Consider the following 19,677-nt stretch of genomic DNA (forward strand, 5'->3'; position numbering starts at 1 on the left):
AGAAAAACAACGAGGACACCAAAAGAGTATCTAACAGGCTTTTTAATGGCGAAGCGCTCCCGGGCGGGCTTCCCAACCCCAGCGAGGCAGGTCAATGTAGTCCGCACCCGGACTGTGCTGGGGAGGGGTTTATATGTGTTCGTTGTGGGGGATGGTCAGGCTAGATGGCCCAAAAAGGGTACGGTTAGTGAACGGAGGTTCGGATGGGTCGCCAGGCTGAGGCGTCGCAGGCTGACAGGTCCTACGTGGCTGGGGCCGGCGGCTTTAGCTGGCAAAGTGTGCTGTCATTGGTCCCCGGGATCTGGGAGGCTCCTTCCATTAGGGACTTCCCCCGCCAGCGGGAGAGAGGAGTGGCGGCCCATCATGGCCCCGGGGTCCGGCCTTAAAATAACCATTTTATCATACTAAAGATGTGTGGAAAATATAGGAGATTTGGGTTCAATATATATTCATTAATTCAGTCAAGCCCCAAGGATTCAAAGATGAATAGTGCACAGTCACTGCCCACCGACATATAAGCAAATATAGTATGTAATAAAATATATAATAAGAGAAAGATATAAATAATATAGTGCAGTAAGTAGTATAATCAGTGTATGGTGAAGGTAGGTAAGTGATACAAAGCATAGGTAACATTTGTTGGGGTGGGCCAGTGAAGACTTGTTAGGGGAGACGACATAATCTATGTTTAATAGGTGACTAAACACTAATAAGTAGTAAGACACTGATAAATGATAGTCCTATTCTGTGGGTTCTATAATTCTATTATTGTGACTTCCCTGGAGGTCTACTGGCTAGGACTCTGCTTTCCCTGCTTAGGGCTTGGGCTCACTCCCTGGTCAGGGAACTAAGATTCTGCAAATTGCACTGTGCATCCAAAAGGAAAAAGAAATCTATTTAAACATAAGATAGGCAGAAACTTAGACATTTGGAAATGCAACTTAATTATATGAGGTTATATAGTGCATGCTAATTGCCAAGCAGATGACACAGTAACTAGCATTTATTGATCTATTTCACTACACAACTACATATCTGATTACAAGTAATCCTGACAACTCTCTGAGATGGTGATAGTAAGGCCATTTTACAGATAAAGGCACTTGAGATTTACATAGGTAAAATAACCTGAACGTCACACAGCTAAAATGTGGTGGAGCCGTGGTATCTGCTTTGACAGACCAACTTTAGAGACAGTATTAATCATTGAAAATGAACATTAGGAACCCAAATGAGAAGCAACAACTTGCCTATTGAGAGCATTTAGAGAAGAGTTACTAACTAGATACATGATGGGTATCATGATGGGTATATTCCAGGTGTGGATATTGGCATAAGTAAGCATTTGATGGGCAGTTTAAGTAAACAGGAGTATGGTTGAGTAGTCAGTTTCTGTAGGAGCATCAAGGAAGATCGGGTTGGAATCTGAAGATGGGAAGGAAGCTATTTGGAAAAGAATCGTGAAAATGAGTAATATGTGATAGAAAACTATAGAGGTTATGAGAGCAAGGGAGAAATATGGGAGTCAGTGTAACATAATGGTTAAGTTCTTGAGTTTCTAGTTTTGTTGATGTTTAGCATGTAAGCTGACTACTCTTAGGTTCCTTATCTATAAAATGATAATAGTAATAATATCTAGCTCACAGAGATTAATTTGTAAAGCCTGGCTTATATACCACTCACTGAGCAAATGTTACATGTTATTATTGTTGCTGTGTTTTAGTAAATTTAATCTGATAACAGTGCCTAGAAGTCCAGGCCTAAGCATTAGGCCATTAGTTCAGAAACGCTTGAAACATAGTTGTAGCAGGTAAATACAAAAGAAGGGACAAATACTAAGAATATTTTAGATGAATATCAGTATGTCAAGTATATATGGCTTTTTAAAAATATATGGTTCTTAATGGTGTTTCATAATCATGAGTTCATTGTTATAGTAGCAATTAATAACTGACAGCTGAATGTAACTACAATTTACAAAGCCACTAGGACATGTTAATTGAATTTGATTCTTGAACCATTCTGTGAGATACTGTTACTTCCATTTTATTAAGGCCCATAGAGATGAAAAAATTCATTGAAGATCACACAAGTTAATAAATGAAGTAATTGAAAACTTGCCTTTTCATACGTTTATTCTAGTTTTTTCTCTTTATTGCCCTATTATGACAAGAACTGATGTTCTATCACTGGAAACAGTATGAAGAACTGTTATTACTTGAAAGAGTTAATATCTTTTCTTAAGTATCTGCCTTAATATCAAGAAATAACTGGGACATGAAAGGGGAGAGACAAGTTCAGAGTGTACTAGTTATGTAATTTATATTTAAAATACAGTAATATTTGAATATAATCTGTTTAGTAGATCAGAATATTAAGTGGCTATGATTTGCCTTTAAAAAAATCTTTATAGCAAAAATGAAAGTAAACTTTTGATTTTCTGCACAAATCATATTAGGCATTTACTACACTTTGGGTAATTGTGAAATATTTTACAGCAGAGTTATCTTTTAAGAGTTTTAAAATAGTATTGATCATGAAACTTTTTGAAATTTACCATCAGGCCAATGGTAGCAGAGTCTACATAGAACTATGCTTCGTGGTGTTCTGGGAAAAACCTTTCGACTTGTTGGTTATACTATTCAGTATGGCTGCATAGCTCATTGTGCTTTTGAATACGTTGGTGGTGTTCTCATGGTAAGTGCTCACATTCAAGAAAATAATCATATAAAATATGTTATTTTTTAAATTGAAGGAAGAGTGTTTGTTTGCATTAGCACTGATGTAAAACAGAAGAACTGTAACTTTAAATGTGGTCCTGTATTGTTTCTTTCAGGGGCAGAAAAGCCCCTATTAATCTAATGAAATATTAGTTTTTACCATTATTGAATACTACTTACTGTGTTCCAGGATGTGTTAGATATTTTATGTTTATTAACTCATTTAATCTCTTACACTCTGTGAGATACCTGTTATTGTTGTTTAGTAGCTAAGCTGTGTTCAACTCTTTTGCGACCCCGTGGACTGTAGCCCACCAGGCTCCTCCATCCATGGGATTTCCCAAGCAGAAATACTAGAGTGAGTTGCCATTTCCTTGTTCAGAGGATCTTCCCGACCCAGGGACTTAGTCCGCATCTCCTGCTTTGCAAGCGAATTGTTTACCACTGAGCTGCCAGGAAGGCCCCTGAACTACTTATTAGAAATCTGCTAATACTGTGTACATGAGGAAGCTGAGGCTCAGAAAGCTCAAGTAACTTTCTACAGGTCCCACAATTCCAAGTAGACTTGGAATTTCAGCACATATTTCTCTAATTTTCAAAAATCCTACTTTTCAACTACTGTGAAGAGTGTCAATAACTGTTACTAAAACAAATGATTTATTCTGCCTTGTGTCAAAATTTAAATGTTAAGGCTGTCCTTTTCCCAGTGTATTTTCTTAATATTGCATCATAAATCTACCAACCATGACAATACTCACCTTTTGTCATATAAATGAAATAATAAATTGGTTGATTGTTCAGTTAGTGAGTTTTGCTATTGATGTTGCTATGTTTACAGGTTTACCCTAAAGAGATTTATAGTCGTATAGTCTCAAGTTGGAATAATTCTAATAACTATATTTAGGCAAATAAATATATCTAACTGAAATTCCCCTTTGATTTTTTTTATTAATCTATACTGGTGCTTCCAGTAGACTACAGAGATAGCAAAAAACTTTCATTGTGGTCTTTTTTTCTGCTTGAGTAGGAGGTTTTGAGTAAAAAGTTTTATTTACATACACCTGAATTGAATGACGACTGTTGTATTTAGGTTTTTTAGATTACAATGATAGTACACAACAGTTTTGAGTTATAAGTTCAGTTCAGTCACTCAGTCGTGTCCAACTCTTGGCAACCACATGGGCTGCAGCACGCCAGGCTTCCCTGTGCATCACCAACTCCCTGTTCCTGTGTACCTCATACCTGTTTTGAGGTATATATAGTTTATTGTTTTAGAACACACTAATATGAAAGTTTTTAAAGTGCATCTCATTATGCCAATACTTTTCAGTAGAAAATGTAAGTTGCAGCCCCCAAAAATGAATAAACTATTCTCTTGAAGAGAATGAAAGATACCAGTTAGTTGAAAATAGTATGATACCACTTGCTAAATTACTGTCATGAGCTTCTGGATGATATTTGGCCATAGCAAGAAGAAAAAAGTCATTAATTGTTCAACAAGTTATTGTTCAGTAATTCAACAAGTATGTGTTGAGTATCAACTTTATGCTAAGCACTGTTCTTGATCTTGGTTAGCAATTGGGAACTTAAGAGACAAAGTCACTGCCCTCAGAGCACTTAAATGTTACAAGATGGCCAAAATTTGGAACCAGAGGTAGTGTTATTCATCTTTTATAATATAATATAAACCATTTTAAATATATTTTGCCTGTGTTTCCAGATTTGCTGGCTTCTCTATAGAGTTGACCTTCTCTCGGAGCTACCAGCTTATTATAAATCATCCTCCAAGTTTAAAGAACGTTTGCTTGATTTTCTTTTAAGCCTGATCAGATATTTATTTTTTAAAAAGTTTTCAAGTTAAGTTTAAAAATTACCTCTCTTTCAGTGTTCTGGACCATCAATGGAGCCTACAATTCAAAATTCAGATATTGTCTTTGCAGAAAATCTTAGTCGACATTTTTATGGTATCCAAAGGTAAATTTCTGTCACAAATATATTAAATTCATGGTGAAAACACACACATATATTGTGTCTTTTCTGCAGTTTCTTAACGTTAGCTTCAAAAACTCTTCTGTAAATAACCAAATTAATGACCCAACTGGATGAAATTTTGACTCAAATTTTTTCTCTCACTGTGAGAAATTTTAATAGTCTCTCAAAACATGCAGTCTCTTGGATCGTTTGAACTAGAGACTTAGGAGCCAGTTACATGCAGTCTCTTGGATCGTTTGAACTAGAGACTTAGGAGCCAGTTACATATTCAAATGTTAGTGATTTGATTTTTTAATTTTCAATATAATCCTGCATTTCTATTGGCGATTGTCTTATTCTCTGTAGTCTGTGATGAGCAGTTGATGACTTTTAGACTATATAGCAGTGTATATAGCCGGGAGCCAAGAATTCTATCTATTATGAGTTTTCTGATTAATTATATTAAGTTACAAAATTCCTCGGCAAATATTATTCACCGCTAAATCTTTTAAAATCCTGTTCTAAATGGTGTTTCCAATCCTTAAGATATTATTTATTCTACTTAACTCCTGGAGTGCTATTCCTTCTGAATTGATGTTAAGTATTAATCATTTAATTTAATTTCTAAAGGGAACCTCTTTGAGTCCTTAAAATTTGGGGTCCATTAGTTTTTCACAATTCTTAAAAAATAAATCTGTATTACATTTCATCTTCAGAAAATATAAATTTTACTCACTTGAGCTGTTATTTATCTTATGGCATAAGTAGGTTTAGGTGTTCCTCCTTCATTATTGGCCTTTCCTGTTGTGGGTTCCACATTACTGGAGAATCATCAAGAACACTGTAAACCTGTTCTTTGCATTTACTGATCTTCCACCATCTTAGATTCTGTAGATAGAAACTCTCTCTTCCTCAAGCATTATGGTCTAGCTTGAGCCTTAGGTAATTCTTCAGATCTTTTATCCTCAACAACTTCAGGATGCCTAATTGATAGATATAAAATAAAGTTTATATAACAGGTTATATTTTAGCTTCCTTTTCTTTTTACCTTATATCAAAATAACTTATTACAGTTTTTGGATTAACTGGAGACCTAGTCACTGCAGTTCACTACAGTTCACTACAACGTAAAGACAAGCATCTGTTTTCCATGCTAATCACGTGATTCACAGTCTTTAAGCATCCTTAACAAGAAGCTGAATTCATTGGCTAAATGGTTTCTGAATGAATACTTCAATATTGTCTTTTTTGGAGGGGATACTCTTTGGAGTAGATGGGTAATATAAATAAATATATTTAGTAAATAATATTTTTTTGAGTTTCATTTTGTATTCTGTTCATTCAGGGAACCCATTAGCTGGAAAGACAGCTCAAAATCTGGCATTTATGTGAGACATACCAAAGTAACTTTTATAACCAAAGTAGTCAGTTGGTAACTCTACTTTAAAAATATTACTATACTGAATATTTTTTTCATTAATCTGCAGCACAGAACTCTGAGATTTCAGGGGAATCTCTGACACCTGACAAGAGAAACTCTTGCTAGCTGTCTGTTTCTAAAGACAGAATAGCCATCCATTTAGGGAAGATAAAATTCTGCATATCTGGTATCTAGAACACATGGATTTTTCAGTCCAGTGGACAGAACTCTCATGCTTGAGTAAGAGTATTACTCCTTGCTCTTTGAATAGTCAGTGAGCACCTCATTTATGAGATGTACTCTACCCTATAGAGAATGTTAGGTTGAGTAAGAGGTTGATCTTTCATCTCAAAAGCTTATAATCTACTAGAATAATAAGGATAATTATAAATGATATAGGAAAATTTGAATCTTAGTTCTGTTAAGTTTATTTTAAAATGCTATTTGAAAGAGTTGAGAATTCTCGGTGATCTTTTTTGATCTAAGTTCTGTGCCTATAATATCTGGTTAGACCACTGGAAGTACAGTCTACAGTAATAATGCTTTCTATAAAAAAAACTGACTAAATTATGATCTTTTATGTTGCCATTCAAGTGCTGTTTGTTTTGAGGGTCATATTGATTATTTTGTTAACAAACTTAAGCTGAGTAAGACTCCCACGGAGAACATTTCTTTCCCCAAAGCTAGCCATAATCAACTTTATAGTATGTTACATATGTTACAGTATTTGCAAATTTCTTCATCTGAACATAGTTCCAATTGATTGGAAAGAGATGCTTTATCCCGTTTTCAAACAAGTATAAGCCTTATATTGCACTCCAACTTATAGAGTTTAGTGTTTTGATAGCATTCAGCTCTTATTAAGAATAGCCTGAAGAAATGACTATTCTGAATACTGTTGTAATTTCTGTAAAATTTCTGATAAAGATGCTATCTTTACTTTCCTTACATACATATCTTTTCCTCTTTGATTTAGTTGTTAAGAAAAATTTTGTCATACTTTTCAAACTAAACCTTATTTTATTAGTTAATGATTGGCAGATAATAATCGTAATTTCTTTTTTAGCTTGACTACCAAAAAGTTTCAGACTCATAATACTTACATATAGCAATAACTAGGTTTCTGATTTAACCATCATCTTTTATTTTTATGACTTTCGATTTTGATATATGCATCTTTTATCATAAGCAGCATCAAATTATTTTAAGAACCTGGTACAGACAAAAATAAATATATTAAATCCTTTCAAGTGTGAGCAACAGAATTCATTTAATGTCATTTCATGCAGAAAGTTTTGTATTCTTCTTGGTTGGGACATTAGTCCTATATTTTTGTCTCCTTCCTTTCCAATTTTAAGTATCTTACTTAGTCTTCTAATATATGCAAATTGTTACTTATGCCATGAATCATCTCTTCCATATGTAAGCCTATCCATATTGGTTTTATATGTATGATATGCCAGTTTATTTTTTGTATCGTATGTTTAGATTTTTTAGTATTTTTAGTATTTTTAGTATTTTTTCTGGCTAAGTCTTCTGATAATTTTTCTTCACATATAAGTCTTTTTGACTGTACTATGAACTATCTAGATTTATATAATTTACATGCTGCGATTGCTCAGTTTTTTAAGCTCTAGGGAAACATAGGTGATGTCTCTACCTTTATATATGCTGTAGAGTCAGTCAGTGTTATAGGCAGGGCAGTAAAATTTGCTTGGTTAGTCTGGTGATATTTACATGAATTGCTTTTTTATAGTTTTGGTTCTAAAAATTTAGACACAGAAGTAACAGACTAAGTACAGTGCAAGAAGGTAATTCTCGTGGAATTGTCAAAAATTTTAGAATCTTCTAACAGTTTTTCCATCACTCTTATTTTTGGATTCTGACCCATAAAGTTAGTCTCGAGGTTCTCAAAGCTGGTAAATGTATGGGAGGGTTAATATGTGAGAGGATAAAGGGTATGGCTTTAAGTTGCTTTATAAAAGTATTATAGCAGTGCCATGCATGTGTTTATGTTTAATAATAACACTGACTTTCTTTGACTTTTTCCCCTCAGAGGTGACATTGTGGTTGCAAAAAGCCCGAGTGATCCAAAATCAAGTATTTGTAAAAGAGTAATTGGTTTGGAAGGAGACAAAATTCTCACCAGTAGTCCAGCAGGTTTCTTTAAAAACCATAGTTATGTAAGTAACATTTCAATTATGTTATTCATTGGTATCACAGTTGATTAACATTAACTGAACACACTGACAAATGAAAATAACTTTTATTCATGTTTGAATATAAGTTAAAATGATGCATTCAGTAGAATAAGAATATGTAAGTGTTATATTTGTATCACAAACAACATGACTGTCATAATTTATATATTTTATTTCCTTTTAAAGCCCCATACAAACATCTCAGTATTAGTTGTTGAAGGCAGGATTCACCAGTGGTGTCAAAATATTGGGCAAAGATTTGAAGGAAAATAGTAGATTTGCATAGTCTCATAGTATCTCTCCCAGGGTATTTTTCCAAAGGGAGAAATAGTAACTTTGTGGAGGAGAAACCTGTCAGACACTACCTTAACTGAGTGATCAAGGTTAGCTTCACCAGTAATACGACATGTCAACATAATGTAGCCCTGAATTGAAGCACTGAGAAGAGCACTTCACTTTTGTGGTATTCTTGTAACAAGAAGTTATAGCCTCCATCTAATCATGAGAAAACAACAGACAAACCATGATTGAGGGTCATCCTGCAACATAACTGACCAATACTCTTCAAAAATGTCAAAGTCTTTAAAAAAGGAAAGTCAGGGATTGTCATAGATTGGAGGAGACGAAGGAGATGTGACAACTGAATGCAGTCTGGAATTCTGGCTTGTTAATGAAAAATTTGGTAAAATCAAATGCAGTCTTATAGTTTAGTTTTTTTTTTTTAATCCTATTTAAATATTCAGAATAGATATGTTTTACATCTTTGGTGTAGTCAACTTACCAACCGAGTTAGGAAAAAAGAGCAGACGCAGTGGAGTGGAAGAGCAAGAGCATGTAATGTGTCAGCCCCTTCACCAGTCACATGACTGCCAAGACAGAACTGGCAGCTGGGCTGGGGCGGGGCAAGGAGGGCCTTCTGTTTACTCAGCTGTGCTGTTCTTACTCTAATTATAAATTTATTTTCTACTTTTGTTTAAATTTTCTGTGTCACTATCATTTTATTAATAGAACTGTTATATCTATTAAGTAACTTTATCTTCATCCCCAATGTAAACATATAATTAGGAGTTGAATTGTCTTCATCATTGTAAATTTATTTTTACCTGTAATAGCCTCTGTTGCCCTAATAAGTAAGTTTGATCAATAGACTATTAAATAATCTATTATTTATTTACCTTCCTTAATAGACTGTGGTTCAGCTGTGCAAATGTTTATTACACTTTTGATGTTTATTACTACGGTGCTAAACATCATAGGAATCAATAGCTGATGGTGATTCTAATGTTAAAGTTGAGAATGTAGTATCAGGTAACATATCAGTATTTTTCTGTGGTCTTCATCATGGATACTTATCCTTTTGTTTTTCAAATATGTTAGTTATTTACATAATTATTTCACGATCACATGACTGTTATCATTTCATGAGGCAGTCTAGTCACTTCTAAGTTGCTTTAGCAACAAGCATATACTTGAGGCCAGAATTCAGCTCAGTTCACTCACTCAGTCCCGTCCAACTCTTCGCAATGCCATGGACTGCAGCATGCCAGGCTTCCCTGTCCATCACCAACTCCCGAAGCTTGCTCAGACTCGTGTCCATCGAGTCAGTGATGCCATCCAACCATCTTATCCTCTGTCATCCCCTTCTCCTCCTGCCTTCAATCTTTCCCAGCATCTGAGGCCAGAATTATCAACAGACAAATGACAAAACATATAAATGATAACAAAACATATAAATTTCTGGGTACTTGTGTGCAGTTGTACTTTGTACAGTGTGCACACCGCTGTTGTTGTTTTCTTCTGAAATTATTAGAAGAGGAATGTTAGGATGAAAGGATTTAGATAAAATCTCTGCTAAGTAATCAGAAAAAATAACCAGGGGACTGTAAGATGTATTTTTTAATATATGTATAAATATTCTTTTCAAGGAAAACATCCTTTGGATTTTTATGTTTGATGAGAGGATAAGTTAGGGGGCACTGCTGTTTTGTTCCAGATGTATTCCATTCGCTTTGGTGTGTATGTTATAAATGTACAAACAATTGTGATAATTTTGGTCAACACTTACCCTGTATTTACTTTGTACCGAATAAGTACAGGGTAAGTGTTGAAACTCTTTCAAGGATTAGTTTATTTAATCATCATGACAGTAACCCAGTAAAGGTAGTTAGTAGTAGCATTTAACAGACAAGAAAACTGAACAACAGGAAGGTTAAATAAATTGCTCAATTTCAAACAGTAAGAGAAACAGTTGGAATTCAAACACAGATAGCCTGGCTCTATTGAAAAATTTGTATTTTTCACTATGCCAGTACTACTTCTCCCAAACTATCCTCCAGTTACTATTCTTATTTTTGCTCCTATCTCCTCATATTGTACTTCCTTTACAATGTATTTGTCTTAAACATTTTTAAAAAGAAAGGCAGCTATTTCTGATCAGGGCTAGTATTAGTTCTAAAGACAAGACAGTGATTTTTGAAGGCTTCCCACCCCCACCAGTTATTCTAGGCTGAGCTTTTTATTTTTATTTTTTTTCACAGAATTAGCATCATTTTATTTATTTATTTTTTTTGAGACTCTGACCATCTTTAATTTATTTATTTTTTTTTTACTTTATCTGTTTTTTTAAAAAAAAATTTTTTTTTTAAATTTTAAAATCTTTAATTCTTACATGCGTTCCCAAACATGAACCCCCCTCCCACCTCCCTCCCCATAACATCTCTCTGGGTCATCGCCATGCACCAGCCCCAAGCATGCTGTATCCTGCGTCAGACATAGACTAGCGATTCAATTCTTACATGATAGTATACATGTTAGAATGCCATTCTCCCAAATCATCCCACCCTCTCCCTCTCCCTCTGAGTCCAAAAGTCCGTTATACACAGCTGTGTCTTTTTTCCTGTCTTGCATACAGGGTCGTCATTGCCATCTTCCTAAATTCCATATATATGTGTTACTATACTGTATTGGTATTTTTCTTTCTGGCTTACTTCACTCTGTATAATCAGCTCCAGTTTCATCCATCTCATCAGAACTGATTCAAATGAATTCTTTTTAACGGCTGAGTAATACTCCATTGTGTATATGTACCACAGCTTTCTTATCCATGCATCTGCTGATGGACATCTAGGTTGCTTCCATGTCCTGGCTATTATAAACAGTGCTGCGATGAACATTGGGGTACATGTGTCTCTTTCAATTCTGGTTTCCTCGGTGTGTATGCCCAGCAGTGGGATTGCTGGGTCATAAGGTAGTTCTATTTGCAATTTTTTAAGGAATCTCCACACTGTTCTCCATAGTGGCTGTACTAGTTTGCATTCCCACCAACAGTGTAGGAGGGTTCCCTTTTCTCCACACCCTCTCCTAGGCTGAGCTTTTTAAACCATGATTATTGTGTAGCTATTACTGAACTACTTTAGCAGATGTGTTCCATTAATCAAGGTGATTAACAAAAATTCATCCAAGTTTGGAGCACTCTGAAGCGATATCCAAACTGTTTGCAATCTGCCCTTCTAGAGTGTTCCCTTTTCCAGCTATCTCAGAAGCAGACTGGTGCTGTATTTTATGAAAGGGGTTTCTTTCCCATATCTGTGCACCCTTTCAGAAAAATATTTGTTGTTTATAAGTTATGAAGACAAAGCTATTCAGATCTTGATTGAACTGCATAATAAGGATGATGTATATTAAATATGTTTTGAATTTCAGGCAAAAACAACAACAACAACAACATTCTTTTAAGTAGGTGCTTCAGAAAGCAAAACACCAAAATTTTCATTTGAAACCTAGGATATAGAGTTTAGCATATGAAAGAATTAGCATATTGTTTTTAAGTTGGCGAAAAAGAACATAAACAGTTAAGTGATGTGAAGCTGTTTTATTCATTCTGGAGTTCCAAAAGTCCATATGGCAAGCAGTAAAGATGATTTAATTTTTACAGTAAGCATTTGGAAACTAAGCAGTCCCTATCAAGGTGTTACTGTGGTGGTTTTGCCTTTTTTCCTGATATTGAGGCTAGTAATTTTTTCCCTTGAGTTATGGGCTGAGCCTTGGTACTAGAAAATGAGCTTAATTTGTGACTCTCAAACAAATTTTACTCAGCTCAAACATCTTGAATAACTTGCCTTTCTATACTATAGGAATTCCTCAGTTAGCTGCTAGAAGCCACTAATTTGCCAAAAATAATTTAATTGGAAGAAGCATTTAGCAGGTAGGAAATACATTAAATGAACTAGCATTCTTCTCTTTATCACAGCAGGTGATTTAACATAGACTCCACTCCCCTAAGGAATATAGGGCCAAGACTCGGGAAATATGGTAAAATTTTGTTATAAAGCTAATAAAGAAACAAAGAAAAACATTTTATACTCTTTCTCAGGATAACATTGTGTGATAGTTCAAAGCTGTGATTTTAATTCATAGTATAACTGTGTTGCAGTTAGGCATTTTGAAATACAGTAAGTTCGTATCAGCAAACAATCATGCTATAAAACCTCCTATCCAAACAAACAAACAGGCACCATGTCCTGCTTTAGGAAAGAGTTGTGCATTCTTACCAACTCCCCTGTGAGCTTTATATTCTCTTTTGAATGCATTCCACTTAGACTTTGATCCCTGGGAATTCACTGGAGCGGTTCTCAGGAATGTTCTGTTGTTGATCCAGTGGTCAACTTTCAGTCCTCCTTCCACCTGACCTACTGTTAGTATTTAAAGTAGTTGTTCTTCAGGCCTAGTTTCACTTAGTTTGAGGAATACCACTGTCTTTAGGTTTTCTCCTTTTTCTGCTTCTTCCGAGTGTCCTTTGTTGATTCCTCCAAATATTGGAATAACTAAGGGTTTGTATTTTAAACTTATTTTGTTTATATACGCACACATAAGGTGACCTAATCCTGTCCTAAAGTTTTAAATACTGTCTAATTTAAGTTCTAAATTTATATCAACCACAAATTTTTTCCTGAAGTCCAGAATTATGTATCTAATAGTCTGTCTAATATTTTCCTCTTGAACTTAGTATGTCCAAAGCTAAACTCCTGATTTTCCTTCCACAACTGGATCCTCCCTCACATATTCCCAATCACTGAAAGGCGACTCCATTCTTCTGCTCACTCAAGTCATAAACCTTGGAATCATCCTTGCCTCTCTTCCTCTTTCACCCTCTCATCCAATCTATTAGTAAATCGTGATGATTATATCTTGGTTTGAAATTAGGAAAGGAGTATGTCAAGGCTGTATATTGTCAACCTGCTTACTTAACTTTTACAGAGTACCTCATGCAAAATGCCGGGCTGGATGAAGCACAAGCTGGAATCAGAATTGCCGGGGAAAATATCAATAACCTCAGATATGCAGATGGCACCACCCTTATGGCAGAAAGCAAAGAAGAACTAAAGAGCCTCTTGATGAAAGTGAAAGAGGAGAGTGAAAAGCTAGCTTAAAACTTAACATTCAAAATGACATCTGGTCCCATCACTTCACGGCAAATAGATGGGGAAACAATGGAAAGAGTGAAAGACTTTATTTTCGTGGCTCCAAAATCACTGCAGATGGTGACTGCAGCCTTGAAATTAAAAGACACTTGCTCCTTGGAAGAAAAGCTATGACCAACCTGGACAGCATATTAAAAAGCAGAGCCATTACTTTGCCAACAGAGGTCCATCTAGTCAAGGCTTTGGTTTTTCCAGTGGTCATGTATAGATGTGAGAGTTGGACCGATCATAAAGAAAGCTGAGGACCAAAGAATTGGTGCTTCTGAACTGTGGTGTTGTAAAAAACTCTTGAGAGTCCCTTGGTCTGCAGAGAGATCAAACCAGTCAATCCTAAAGGCAATCAGTCCTGGAATATTCATGGGAAGGACTGATGCTGAGGATGAAACTCCAATAGTTTGGCCACCTGATGGGAAGAACTGACTCACTGGAAAAGACCCTGATGCTGGGAAAGATTGAAGGCAGGAGGAAAAGGGGATGACAGAGGATGGCATCACTGAACTCGATGGACATGAGTTTGAGCAAGCTCCAGGAGTTGGTGATGGACAGGGAAGCCTGGCGTGCTTTAGTCCATGGGGTTGCAAAGAATTGAACATAACTGAGTGACTGAGCTGAACTGAACTGATATCTTGTAAATAGAATTTGACCACACGTTGCCACCATCACCGCTGCATCCTGGTCCAAGACAAATTTATCTTACTCTTGTTTTCTTGTAATAACTTCTGATCTTCTCTCTCTGCTTTTATCTTTCCCAACTTTTCCGAATTAAAAAGCCTCTTGATGAAAGTGAAAGTGGAGAGTGAAAAAGTTGGCTTAAGCTCAACATTCAGAAAACGAAGATCATGGCATCTGGTCCCATCACTTCATGGGAAATAGATGGGGAAACAGTGGAAACAGTGTCAGACTTTATTTTTGGGGGCTCCCAAATCACTGCAGATGGTGACTGAAGCCATGAAATTAAAAGACGCTTACTCCTTGGAAGAAAAGTTATGACCAACCTAGATAGCATATTCAAAAGCAGAGACATTACTTTGCCAACAAAGGTCCGTCTAGTCAAGGCTATGGTTTTTCCTGTGGCCATGTATGGATGTGAGAGTTGGACTGTGAAGAAGGCTGAGCACCGAAGAATTGATGCTTTTGAGCTGTGGTGTTGGAGAAGACTTGAGAGTCCCTTGAACTGCAAGGAGATCCAACCAGTCCATTCTGAAGATCAGCCCCAGGATTTCTTTGGAGGGAATGATGCTGAAGGTGAAGCTCCAGTACTTTGGCCACCTCATGTGAAGAGTTGACTCACTGGAAAAGACTCTGATGCTGGGAGGGATTGGAGGCAGGAGGAGAAGGGGACGACAGAGGATGAGATGGCTGGATGGCATCACTGACTCGATGGACGTGAATCTGAGTGAACTCCGGGAGTTGGTGATGGACAGGGAGAGCTGGCGTGCTGCGATTCAAGGGGTCGCAAAGAGTCGGACACGACTGAGCGACTGAACTGAACTGACTCTTCACATAGTAGCTGAAATCATCCTTTTTTAATAATGATGCTTTTTAATGGAAATAATGTTAGACTCTTCTGCCCCCAAAGCCCAGTAGCTTCCCATCTCATAATAAAAGCCATGGTCCTTTTGATAGCCTAGAAGACCCACACCCTTCATGCTCCTTTTTCTTGTATTTAAAGATTTATTGGAACACAGGCCTACTCATTCGTTTATGTATGGTCTGGGACTCTCACTAAAACAGCAGAATTGAGTTATAACAGAGACTATGGCCTGCAAAGCTTGGGCTCTTCACTGTCTGGCGTTTTACAGAAAAATTTGCTGACCCTTGCTCTAGAATATAAGATTCTTAATGGCAGGGATTTGTTTTCATCTCAGTTAATTCCCCAACTCCTAATCTTTTATTTGGCATCTGGTAGATACTTTAAAAATACTTGAAGTTTAGACAAATGTCCATATAACTAGAGTCTGATGGCGTTTTCTTTTAGTTTCTGTTCTACTCAGTTTCTTCTGGTTTCTCGTGCAGACTTGCTCTGGAGTAAAGTGCATGATGTTCTGTTTTTCAGTGATATAGATGTTCCTGTACTTCAGCATACTGTATGCTAATACTGAACTGGCCAATCTGTGTTCATCCTAGTCTTCATAGAATACTTGAAAACTCCACCTACTTCCATGGTAGGGCTACTTGACCATCTTGCGTAACTGCAGGTGAAAGTTGTAGAAAATACTGGCATGCCCCTGTTACTTTGTGCCAGGATAGCATTGTGCTGATTAAATGTTTATTTCCCTAAGTGACTTCTGTTTGATAGATTTTAGCCCTTTTATTAGAGCAGACTAAAAATTCAGCTGCCTCTGAACAATGTAGTTTGGAGTACTCTGAATTTGGTCTTGTCTGGCTCTTCTAAAGGAATGGTGGAACCTGAGGTACCTTGAACTTACTACCTTACTCTCATTTTGAGGGAAGATGTAATTTCCCAGAAATGGTATGGCAGTTTTGTTACTATGAAGGCTAAAGTTGCCTTTGCAACATGTAGTACCCACTAATTAAGTGGTGTGGTAAAGAGAGTTTTCTACATTTCAGTAGAAATGATGTGCTTTTGGACATATTTAACTATTCTGCAGATACTTTGTTCTTTTGATCCTTTTATTGGTTGGCAGCTTAAGGATGGATAAGTTATTACTGGATGTTGGTAAACTTTCCTTTAAGTGTAAACTGCTTTCCAGTGGTTGGTTATTATAAAATGAAGAATCTTTTTTTCTAAATCTTTCAAATAATTAAAACTCTATTTATTGAATTTCAGTTTTTCAGCCATAGTGGCCGCTCTGTATTGGAAAGGAGCATGGTAGTAGAAATATGATTATGGAGATTTCAGTATTTTCCTGTAGTTAAAACATGGCAATCTTCTGCTACTGTTAAAGAAAACATCTGTACTTACTAGAAGTTTTTCTTTTACTTTTATTTTTGACCTATCAAATTTCAAGTTATATAAAGCTTTTTGGTTCTCGATAACATGGATTCCAGTGTCATACACAAAAGGTGAAATGTTCATCAAATCCTGGTTTGTTACCACAGTAGAGTAGGTGGATGAGAAATGCAGTATTTTGTCTGCTGATCCTGCCAGCTACGCCAGTTGTCTCACTCTGTATCACTCTGCGCACTGTTCCTTAAACCCAGGGTAGGCGAGGAGGGAGCTAAGAGCCTGGAAGAAGACTGGAGGAGCCATAGGAATTGCACACATGTTATTCTCTCCTGGCTGACACAGCAGCCATAGCACCAGCCAAAACATTAACCATAACATAGTCCACCAGGGTGTTCCAGGTGAAGCTTATATATACATGGTTACACACCAGCACTAGCCTGTGGACTACCGAGTACCTCGTGATGAGCATGCACAATGCTATCAGTGATCTCAACTGTTACAAAATCTTTTATTTACAAAACGTGGGGCAAGAGCGCCTGACCATGCCATCTTGGCTACTTTGCTCTTGCCCTACATATTTCTTACATTTTTCTTTTTGTATTATAAAGTATGTTAGTAACAGTATACTTTATTGTAACTTATTTATAACATTTTGTAACAATTTATAACATTTTATACCTTTATAACCTTGTTATTGGCAGAAATGTAAGAAATAGAGTTTTATATTTCAAAAAGAACTGATTAAATGTTCTAAGGATGCTCTGGTCTATAGTGTTCTTAAAAAGAAAACTTTGAAATGGGATAAGATGTTGGTAAAAAGCTGTTTTACTGTATACTTCTCAGTATTTATATAAAATTGCAAGCTGAAAAATAATCTAATTGGACAACACATTAGAAAATGGGCACTTTATAAACACTGATAACTCCCAGTGTGTCCTGTGTATTTAGGTTATAGTCCAAATCTTCGAATATCCTAATGCTGTTTTTCTGTTTGTTTAAATGTCATTTACTTTAGCTAAAAGTCACAACCATATGGTCTTCTATTGCTACTTGTATTATAAACAGCAAAAGTACTTCTTTATAGGGAGAGGACTCCTCAGATTGAAAGGGCTTATTTATTATAAGCTGCTGATACACTGAATCCTTATGTCATTTAAATAGAAGAACTACCTAATAATGTCACTTATTACAACTAGGATATCTAAACAAGGGACTTGCTTTTTGCAGACTATAGTGATAAAAACCTGTGCTTCACATCCATTTCTCAGCAACGGCTCCCAGGGTAATCAGTCATGGCATACTGCTAATGCCTTGATTGCAGCTGATGCAGAGGAAATTTGTTTACTTTTTTGCTAAGTGAAGTTCACTGCGGAGATGACGTGACTTTTTCATCCTATAGCTAACACAACTCTGAAGATAAATTTGACTTAGTGTTTACAATTCTGAGGTGTTTTTCTTCTGATGTTAACAATAAAGAATCATCTTTGAGGCCCTCAGTACTTAAGCATTTTCTGATGTGTTCCCTGAACATTTTCAGAATATTTTGATCTTAGCTTAACGATAATATGTAGTTTATAAATATTATTTTATAGAACTGTATTTTATCTTAATATGTGTTTGAATATGTATATGTATTTGTGAAAATCAACATTTCTGTTGAAATAGTAGCAACTGTTCCTGAAACTAGCATGTTTTGCTCACCTGAAAATATTTTAACCACTCAGAATTGGAAAGTCAGTGCCATTGGTGGAATTCTGGGGAGGCATTTATGCAATTCAGTAAAATGCCATATTACATGTAGTTTTACCTACATGTTATATGAGACCTGTATACACTTAGGCTGCTTAAAAGTAATTGTGAAAAATTACTAAGAATGAAATTGTAATGCTACTGTTTAACGTAAGCATCTAGGCAGACTTGCACTCTGATAGTAGTAAAGAGAATGTGTTCTGAGTGGCTTCTGGAAAGCTGCCGTTGACCAGGTGGAATATAGTCAAATGTCTTCTGAAATAAACAACTGAATGAAATTCTTCTCTTACCACTTTGGGTAATTAAAATCTTACAGGTTTCTATGACCCACTTAATCTATAAAAACATTCTCACTCTACCAGTCTTTACCTAAAATAAGAATGGAAAAGAGGAATTACAGATTTAAAAGCAAGTATGCATGTTATAAAACAGTTGAAGATAGTAGATTAGCTGGAAAATACTGATATTACAAGCCATGATACTGCTCACCTAGATATCTGAATGTACTTTCCTCCTGGATTGGAATTTTCATAAGAATTGTTTAGTTTGGCATAGCTGGTTTACATCCCTACTATTAATACACATACAGAGCCAACAGGGAAGGGAAACAAGTACTTAAAACTATAGGGTGAGTAATTTAGAATTCTAAGATTGTAACTCAAGATTCTGATCTACTTCCTCTACATTGTGTGTTTAAATCTCTAAATCAGGAAGGATTAGAGAAACCTTCTGTCATCAGAAGAGGCTTGAAATTTGACTTCCCTTATGTAAAGAAAGTCAGAGTAGGTCTGGGGACATAGACTGATAGGGACTTCTGACCCTAACTGCAAATATACCTAACCCCAAAACAATCCCAGCACCAGGCGGCGTCTTTAATGAGACTGTGCCTCAGGAGCAGGGGAAACCACTGGACTTGGGAGGACGGAGAGAAGACTTCAGCAAAAGGCCTTTAGAGGCTGCAGGGGTGGGCACATTTGCCGACAATAACTTCACAATTTTCCTATTATTTATTCATGAATTCACTAATTCTGTTAATTCCAAACATTACTGAACATTTACTTGAGGGTCTCCACCATGTTAAAGTAGGTAAGTCCCTGCCTGCTGGCTGTCCAATAGAACTTCCTGCAAAAATGGAATAATTTATATCTGCACTGTCCAGTGTGGTAGCCTCTAGGTTCATGTGGCTGTTGAGTATAGGAAATGTGGTTAGTGTGTCTGAGGAAAT

The 19,677-nt window shown here is 36.2% G+C and overlaps 1 protein-coding gene across 7 annotated transcripts in view; it reads left to right on the forward strand.

Annotated features, from left to right (window-relative positions):
• IMMP1L (inner mitochondrial membrane peptidase subunit 1) overlaps positions 1-19,677 on the forward strand; it is an 87,048-nt gene that overhangs the window by 53,196 nt on the left and 14,175 nt on the right. For all 7 annotated transcript variants that reach the window (XM_005690038.3, XM_005690037.3, XM_005690039.3 and 4 more), the window contains 3 exons: positions 2,564-2,697; positions 4,606-4,694; positions 8,168-8,294. In XM_005690038.3, the coding sequence (XP_005690095.1) occupies positions 2,593-2,697; positions 4,606-4,694; positions 8,168-8,294 (321 nt within the window). In that variant the 5' untranslated portion in view covers positions 2,564-2,592. The remainder of the gene's footprint in view (positions 1-2,563; positions 2,698-4,605; positions 4,695-8,167; positions 8,295-19,677) is intronic.

This window comes from Capra hircus, chromosome 15, assembly GCF_001704415.2.
Source record: "Capra hircus breed San Clemente chromosome 15, ASM170441v1, whole genome shotgun sequence".
NCBI lineage: Eukaryota > Metazoa > Chordata > Mammalia > Artiodactyla > Bovidae > Capra > Capra hircus.